Here is a 9,621-nt window from a genome sequence, read left to right as displayed (position 1 = left end):
GATTTTTCTATGTGTTGTAAATCCTAACCTCTATGATGTTAACGAGACAGGATTAGAGCTAGCTATGCTAATGAGAAAGACTCAATCAACAGGATTAGGATGTATTTTGAGTGAATCTCTTTAGACATACAAAAAAGTGAAAGGAGCAGAAAGGAGCAGGATCTCATGCCACTGAGAAGGAATCTCTGCTAATGAAGCACATCCTTTGGACCCGGGGTCCAGGAGCTGAGAAGTTCTTAGATCAGGGGAAAGTCGATGACAAGGACATTCCTCCAGAGCCATCAGAGAAAGAAAAACTTCCCCTGGAGCTGGCATCCTGAATTCGAGTTTCTAGCTTCCTAAACTGTGAGATGACTCAGAATCCACTTGAAGCCAAAAGGTAAATGGTGAGAGAATAAACTTCTGTTTGTTAAAGCCATCCACTTGTGGCATTTCTGTTATACCAGCACAGACATCTAAGACAAACACGAAAAGCAAAATCCATAAAAAGCTTGTCCACATCCTATTTTAAAACTTCCGCTTCTAAAAGATACTTGTGTAAAAACAAGTTATATTTTGGGAGAAAATATTTTCTAATTATATATCTAATAAATGAGTTATTTCTATAATATATACCCACACCCAAAATCCAGTGCCATCAAGTCAATTTGCTTCCTTTTCTTTTTTTTTTTTTTTTTCATTTTTGAGAACTCTATATACAGAGTTCTCAAAACTGAAAAAGAAGGAAATGGTCTACAAAAATGGTCATAAAAATAAACAATAACTTATCCAAAGAAAATACGCAGCTTTCAATTTTAAGCATGTAAAAATGCTCAGCGTCATTCTTAATTAATAAATTTCAAGTTAAAACAATAATGATGTACCTCTTTACATCTATTAGACTATCAGGTAGTTGATAAATATGTGGAGGAACTGGAACATTCATGAACTGCTACTGAACAATTAAAATGGCATAAATACTTTAAAAAATAATTTAAACATTAGGGTCCACAAAGCCTAATCATAGTTTTGAAATGAAATTTAGCCATTCTATTCATATCTATCTAACCAAGGGACACGACACCACTTTTCCTTATAAAGACATGGGTACAAAAGTCCCTAGCAACTTTATTTGTAATAGTCAAAAAGTAGAATCAATCCAATTGTTCATCTACTTGAGAATGAATAAACAAATTGTGGTCTATCCAAGAAAATGAATGCCACTCAACCGTAAAATCTACTGAATTATTGTTACATGCAAATATACCCATGAAAAGTACAAACCAATACATTGGACTTTGTCAAAATGAAAACTACTCACCCTTAGACATTTATCCCAGAGAAATTTAGCCTATGGTCGTACAATAACCCTTACACAAATTAGTAGACAAGTGGTAACTTTGGTGAAGTGAAAGACAGTACACAAACAAGCAAAAATCCTAAGCAGACTGATGATGGCACTTGACCATGAAATGAGAAGCAAGGGTAACATTTCTGTTCCTGTGGTCAAAAACAAAACTAGCAAACAAACAAACAAAAAACCCTGAACAATAACAAAAACAGCAACAATAGCAACAGCAAATTGGAAATGATACCTCACATATGCGCAATGCATTGCTTTCATTCTATTTAAGACTGTTAAATAATACAATAAGAAAGTGCATAAGCACTTCTGCATTTTGTCATCCATTTGAAAAGGCCACTGTAGAAACGGGGAATACTGACAGTTTGTTTTATAGATACAATATTTTAACCCAGATCCCTGTGTGGTAAAAATGGAAAGTTAGCAAAGAGTAAAGTGTAAGAGCGTATGAAATAGATAAATACAGACATGTATACACACTATATAATTGAAAACTTGCTCACTGGTAAATACAAATTGTCCTGGACAATTAAAGACAACACCTAGATATTTTGTTAAGCTTTTAAGTGGTTCAGGAACAATCAACAAATTGCTTGGCATCTCCTCAGGGAGAATCTCCATGGGTGAAAAAAAATTCCATAAATTCGTCTCACTCTCCATGTTAAGAAACAATCAGGGAGTCAAGGGAAAGACTTCATTACAGGTAAAAAGAAAGACTATTTCTATATTTTAGTAATATCCAGAATGCTTCAGTGATACCTACAGGGTTCCACCTTTATGCAATGGCAAAGTCATTGTGAAATTTTAGGATTTCGGAGTCAGTTCTGTGTGCATTCTACATTTTAATTGTGCCTGAGACTAGGATCTCTCTCCCTTTTTCTGTCTTTTTTTTTTCAAATATTCACACTTTGTTTCAGAAATTAAATGCTCAAAAGCATCTATGAAACATTCTCATTATATGGCTAAATAACATTACTTTATATAAATAATTATATGAATAAAAAAGAAACAAAGAGAGGAAAAAAAAAAAAAGTCCTGTATTCAATTTTGCCTCCTAGCTACCCCATGTGTGTCAGAGAGCTGTGGTCCATTGGTTTTTCAGTGGCTGTGACTTTTTAGAAGTAGATCTTTCTTTCTTCCAAGGTGCATCTGAGTGGACTCGATTCCCCAAACTTTCAGTTTGTAGCTGAGTGCTTAACTGTTTGCGCCACCCAGGTAGGCTAACTATGTGAATAAAAGAGCTCAAATATGAAAGCGTAGGAAGCATACATAGTATTAAAAAAGTACTGCAGCAGAATCATGAAGCTGTTCAGGTGTTCAGCCTCCAATGTCGATGTCTTTCAAAATCCTTAGTCATTTTTTTTTATAGTGGCTCTAGGCTGTTCTTATGTCCCTCTCAAGTGCAATTTAAATATTTAATGCATATTTAAATAACTGTATAAATGTGCATTTTTGCTAAACTCTCGATGAGGAAACAAATAAATCCCCATCCCCCACCCCTTGTTGAGATAGGAAAAGCAACTTCTGGAGTTTAGGAAACTTTTAAGTAGCCGGATTGATGATGATAGTATAATTTATACCAAAAATACATAGCTTTATGAAATGAGGATGAGATATCCAACAAAGACAGTATACTATGGAAAATAGCTTGGCGCCCTCCATGGAACTCCAGAGCTGTGAGAGGAAGTCCGCTTTCTTTTCCTAGCCTTCTATGAAAAACAGTACTTACTAGTATAAGTCCTTTTTTTCTTCAGCCTTTCATCATTGCAACCAAACAAGATTTACATTGCTTTTATTGTATTAATTGAAGATAGTTGATTTCCCTACTGATACCCAACTCAGTACTTCTTAAAAAAAAAAAAAAATTGTTTTAAGTGAAAGTTTGCATCCAAATTAATTTTTCAATCAAAGATTCTTAAAAAAATGTGTCAGCACTCTTCTCATTTCCTTCCTGGCTTCCCTTTTTCCATTAGTCAGGTTTTCCTGTCCTCCTTGTCTTCTTGTTCTTGCTCTTTTGGCGACAGTATTTGATTGTTTTAAGAGGCACGTTCTTCACAGATTTTATTGTTTAATTTAACAGTCCCGACTGTTATTGGGCTGAAAGGTGGCCACTCAAACCAAAACCAAACCCACTGCCGTCGAATCGATTCCGACTCATAGCTACCCTATAGGTCAGAGTAGAACTGCCCCACAGAGTTTCCAAGGAGTGCCTGGAGGATTTGAACTGTCGACCTCTTGGTTGGCAGCTGTAGCACTTAACCACTACGCCACTAGGGTATCCTGGTGGCCACTGGGAGCGTGTATAGTTTCACATAGAATATTGTCTTAAGACAATTGTCTCAGGGGTTTCTCCAGCCTCTTTCAAACCAGTAAATTTGTTTTTTTTTTTGAATTTGGATTTTTTTTGGTATATATATTTTTTTCTCATTCTGCCCCAGACTTTCTATTGTGATCCTGGTCAGGTTTGTCTGTAGTCGTAGGCAGGCACCATCTAGTTCTTCTGGTCTCAGGTTAGAAAAGGCTGTGGTTTGTGTGGACCATACCTCCTTTGGATTAGTTGATTCCTTATGTCTTTGATTGTCTTCATTCTCCTTTGTTCTAGGTGGGAAGAGGCTAATAGTTTCTTTTCTGATATAAGCAATGTGTGTTTATAGGGTCACAACCTTTTAAGCAATGTTTTATATGAGATAGTGTATTTCCCCAGTACCCATTTTATTATTTAATATGATGCTATTGTTTTTTTCTGCTGCTTGATTATTCCTGACTCAGAAGCTGCTGGAACTGTTATTTTCATGTAAGTAGTATGTGCAAACCATTCATTATTTTACCTTAAAGTGCCATCTTCATTCTTCTCTGGCTTTTTTTTTTTTTGATCTGTGGTTTATTATGGATACATATATACATTTTAATATAAATATAGTTATATGCATTTTGTACTATATAATAGTTTAAACTGCAGAATTTCTTTATCCAAATGGAAATTTTTAACGAAATTTTTTAAAAATAATATCAATGACATGGACCTCACTTTCTCCCAATTTGTTCAAATTTCCTCGCACTATCTTAGATTCTTCCATGAGCAAATATATCTGATTTATTACAAACAACTTTGTATATTAGTTATAATGAAAATACTCCTAGGTTAGGGCATATTTTAAGTAAACTTATATTAAAACACACTGCTGTTAAAGTGATCCTGACTGAACAGTGACCCCCTAGGTTTTCCAAGGCTGTAAATAACATGGAAGCAGACTGCCACATCTTTCTCCCATGGAGCCACTGATGGTTAACTGCTGACCTTTAGGTTGGCAGTTCATCAACTTATATTAAAGTGTATTAAATAACCCTAGAGGATGTATAATCCAGAATATTGGCACACTGATGATCCCATTTTAGTCATGAAGTTGTGGATGGGAGAGGGAAGGCCAAGACTCAGTTACATGGATAAATAGCTACTCATCATCATAACCCTGACGTAGAAGCTAGGTCACACTAGAAGAATTTAGTATACATAAGTCCTTTCATGTAACTTACTGTCATCATTTTAAAAATAAGAACAACACTATATACTTGCTTTTGAGACTTATGTCCTGATACCTTAAATGCATTGAAATATTTAATCCTTGTTTATTTTTCCAACAACCCTGAAGGGAAGTGGTCATTTTGCATTTGTGAATAAAGAAATTCAGGTATCTTATTCTATAATCCACAAAACCAGAACCAAACCCATTGCCATCAAGTCGATTCCAACTCCTAGCGACCATATAAAATAAATAAATAAATAAACCCATAGCTGTCGAGTTGATTCTGATTCATAGCAACCATATAGGACAGAGTAAAACTGCTCCACAGAGTTTCCAAGAAGTACCTGGTAGATTTGAGCTGCCGAGCTTTTGGTTAGCAGTCCTAGCACTTAACCACTGAGCGCCAGGGCTTCTATAACCCAGAAGTGGAGGTATAACAGAGACTATTTTTTTTATATCTACATGGGTTTTGCACCTGGAATATATATCCCCATATAAAGACAGGTAATCCCCACCATGATCGATTAGATTTTCCTTGTTAATCATGTGTTCAATACCTGTCAAGTGTGTTGTTTCAGTCTGTACCACCCGTGGCACAAGGGCTTTTATAGGACTCTGTTTTAAAGTAAGGCATATTAAATGTTTCCCACATTTCGTGCATTTGAACTTTCAAGTTTTTAAATGAAATTAACATATTTATTAAAATTTTGTAAATGTCATGATGTAATTGTCATTACATAAATGAAAAAAGAAAGTTTAGTAATCATTCATATACCTATCACTTAAATTTTCTAACTTATTTTTATTTTTCTTCATATATCCATATGCATAAAAATCAATAAATGAATAAAACGACACCCATTGCCATCAAGTGGATTCCAACTCATAGAGACACTATAGGACAGGATAGAAGTGCCCCACATGTTTTGTAAGGAGAGGCTGGTAGATTCAAAAAGCCAATTTTTTGGCTATCAGCCAAGCTCTTAACCACTGCTCCACCAGGAACCCCATCTATGTACATGTATATGTGTGTGTGTAAGTATTGTGTATATGTGCATGTATGTGTATCTGTACATTTGCATCTACATGTGCATGTACATCTAGACCTACATCTTTATCTGTGTCTGTTTCTACCTCTGTATCAGGGTTTCTCATCTTCCGCCTTAGTGATATTTTAGACTGGAAATTTTTTCATTGTGGGGAGTTACTCTGTATTTTTTTTTTTAGTAACATCCCAGGCTTCCATTAGATACCAGTAGTGCCCTTCTCCTAGTTGTGACATCCAAAATGTCTCAGGCATTCACGAGTGTTCTTTGGGAAGCAAATTTTCCCTAACTGATAACAAAATAGATTTTTCTCTCTTTCTCTCTTTCCCTCTGTGCTTTTCTCAGTCTTCATGTACCTATGTTTTATTTGTGGGAGGTGGGTTTAATTTCAAATAACTATATTGGGTAATTTGGATTTATCTTAGTCATTTAGCATATTACCTTAGTATGCTGAAAACCTACCAGATGATGCTACATAAAACTTGTTCACTATGCTGATGTCTCTATCCACAACAGGTTTCCTGACAGACCTAGATGGGCAAACACAATCTAACAGCGCTTAATGAATTTGTTCTGTTGGGAATCACAGACCACCCAGAGCTGCAGGCTCCGTTGTTCGGGCTATTCCTCATCATCTACATGATCTCAGTGGTGGGCAACTTGGGCATCATCATCCTCACCATGATGGACTCCAGGCTACAAACTCCCATGTACTTTTTTCTCAGACACCTGGCTATCACTGATCTTGGTTACTCAACAACTGTGGGACCAAAAATGCTGGCAAATTTTGTTGTGGATGAAAATACAATCTCCTATTACTTTTGTGCTACACAACTAGCATTCTTTATTTTGTTCATAAATGTTGAACTTTTCATTTTGTCAGCAATGTCCTACGACCGCTATGTGGCCATCTGTAACCCTCTGCTCTACATAGTCACCGTGTCACGAAGGGAGTGTTCAGTGCTGGTGGCAATCCTCTATCTTTATTGTGCATTTGTTTCTCTTCTTATCACCATAAAGATTTTTAGTTTATCCTTCTGTGGCTACAATGTCATCAGGCATTTCTACTGTGACCCGAACCCTTTGTTATCTTTGCTCTGCTCAAACACACATGAAATTCAATTGATCATTCCCATCTTAGCATCTATTGATGTGATTACATCCCTTTTCATAGTGCTTATTTCCTACCTGCTTGTTTTTGTAGCCATTTTCAGGATGAACTCAGCTGTGGGCAGGCACAAGGCCTTCTCCACCTGTGGATCCCACCTGACAGCAGTGATAGTGTTCTATGGGACTTTAATCTTTATGTACATGCAGCCCAAGTCCAGTCATTCCTTTGATGGTGATAAAGTAGCTTCCATATTTTATACCCTGGTTATCCCCATGTTGAATCCCTTGATTTATAGCTTGAGGAACAAAGACGTAAAATATGCCCTACATAAGACACGGAAAAAAATATGGAACATCTTTTCTACAGTTTGATGTGTCATACGGTTCCTATAAATTACATGATGGGCTTCAGACCTTGTCTGTTTGCCTCCATAGGGTATAGCATGCACAAATATATTCCACATATATTTATAAATATCTTATGTGCCAGTCACTCTTCTAAATGCATTGATCAACAAAAGAGTAAAAACCTTTGCCTTCCTTGAACTGAAGGGATGGACCACAAATATAACAATTAAGTAAATTTTATAGTAAAGAAGAATGTGCTGGGGCCCTGCTGGCACAGTGATTAATGTGCTTGGCTGCTAACTGAAAGGTCAGTGGTTCAAACCCACCAGCCAATACCTGGGAGAAATATGTGGCAGTTGGTATCCATAGATTTACAGCCTTGGAAACCCTATGGGGCAATTCTAATCTGTCCTATAGAGTCACTATGAGTCAGGATCTCCTGAACAACAGTGCATTTGGGTTTTTTGAGAATGTGATAAAAAATAAAATCCTTTGCCATTGAGTTGATTCTGACTGATAGCGACCCTATAAGACAGAGTAGAACTGGTCCATAGATTTTCCAAGGAGTGGCTGGTGGACTTGGACTGCTGACCTTTTGGTTAGCAGCTAAGCTCTAACCCAATGAACCACAATGGCTCCAGGAGAGTATGTTGGGAACCATGAAATCAGGCAAGGAGTATGGATATGCTGAGTGGGAGTGGGAAAAAGTACCAGGTACAAAACTGGAGTTAGAGTGTCTCTGCTTTTCCCAACTATTAAAATAAAGTTTACAGTGTCAGTATTTGTGTTTGTGTATGTGTGTATCATAGTTTCTGTGGGGATATTAGATTCTTCCAGGTTTTAATGATTCTCAGTGTATTGTGATGATTTGAGTTACTCAGTGATGTCAATTTGCTCAAATGTCTCTATTCCAGACTTTAGGGTTACGTTCTTTTCTTATTAAGGCCTTTACTTTCCCATGTTAATCTGTTAACTTAGCTTACTCTTCAGCACTTCAAAGATTCGGCTCCGCATCTGACTTTATTTTAATCAGTGCATTTTTGCTGAGATAAGTACACACACCAATTAAGAAACGTTTCTTGAGGTCACCTATATTTGTTCCCAGGTTTGGAATCCTTTCCCCACTTGTCGTTCTTATTTAATAATTTCCTTTTATTGTTTCAAAAATTGTTATCTTTTATTATGTGTATGAAAAGCTCTTAAAAAACATTTGTTCGATTATTTCTTTGTGTATTTCCTTGAGTAACAGGATATGCTATGATGAGTTAAATTTGTTGCCTGTCTTTCATTGTTTTGGCTTTCCTAACATTTGCTCAGTATTTATCATGCACTATATTTCCATTAACTTTTTTTCCCTACTTGTGAGAGGCAAAATGTGATAATCCTATTATTTGCACCAAGATGTATTTCTAGTTGATGTGAGGTATGTTATGTGGCAAGGATGCAGTTTTCTTGCCTTATGGACATAGTTGCTCCATGTTATTCCTCAAGTTTTACCAGGTATTTTTCTTTATTATTATTTTTTCTTTGTAAAATTTCTAGGAGTTTACTGAAGCTACGAGAGTCTAAATTGTTGTCATGGCTCACTATCATGAAATAAAATCCCTCATGTAGCCAATGAAATTCAAATAAAAATAGTCCATTGGGATATAAGAGAAGGTGCATGTTATATTGTCATATGAGCATCAATATTTTTGAAAGGTTGAAGCAGCTAGAAGGAGAAGATGACAATGATAAGACAGAGTTCCCCAGGCTGGGGAAAATTCTACTGCCTGGAGCAGCTTGCTTGGCACCCCTCCCCCCCACCCCCTTAGCTTTACATTAGAATTCTGGTTTCTTTTCTTGATATTTCCCATAGCTTTACATTAAAATCTTGGTTTCCCTCTTTTCAATTGCTGCCCAAACTAGAGACAATTGGCAGATCTGGTTTAGATGCCATATTAACATGCAGAGTAACTTTTTAAGCATCATACATAGTAAATTCCCCATCTCTGGGTGGAGTTTAACCACCATATTCTAAAGACACTTTACACGAAGTTTATTTAAACCACATTGCACCGAAGTAGTTTGATTAATAATGTTGCTTTTGTAACTTGTAAGAGCTTCCTACTTACAAAACCCTTAAAAGTAACCTTTTGCCTCACTCTCACTGAGCAGTCTTGGCAACATCAGCCCCAACAGTTTCTTCCCTTGAACAATGAAATAAAGTTGTCTTTCTATTCTCCCACTTGAGTCTCTGGTTTATTGGATG

At 36.4% G+C, this 9,621-nt stretch overlaps 1 protein-coding gene across 1 annotated transcript; it reads left to right on the top strand.

Moving 5' to 3' along the window:
• Positions 1 to 6,446: 6,446 nt before the first annotated feature.
• Positions 6,447 to 7,394, top strand: LOC126080312 (olfactory receptor 8K3-like). The gene has a single exon (XM_049891564.1). It carries the CDS (start codon positions 6,447 to 6,449, stop codon positions 7,392 to 7,394), a length of 948 nt encoding a protein of 315 aa, XP_049747521.1.
• The last annotated feature ends 2,227 nt before the right edge of the window (positions 7,395 to 9,621 follow it).

This window comes from Elephas maximus, chromosome 7, assembly GCF_024166365.1.
Source record: "Elephas maximus indicus isolate mEleMax1 chromosome 7, mEleMax1 primary haplotype, whole genome shotgun sequence".
Lineage (NCBI taxonomy): Eukaryota > Metazoa > Chordata > Mammalia > Proboscidea > Elephantidae > Elephas > Elephas maximus.
Note: the sequence above shows the minus strand (reverse complement) of the source record. Positions and strands in the feature narration are given on the sequence as shown.

Bases quoted from the DNA above. Each gene is read 5' to 3' on its own strand.
- LOC126080312 (XM_049891564.1), top strand. From the start codon at position 6,447: ATGGGCAAACACAATCTAACAGCGCTTAATGAATTTGTTCTGTTGGGA.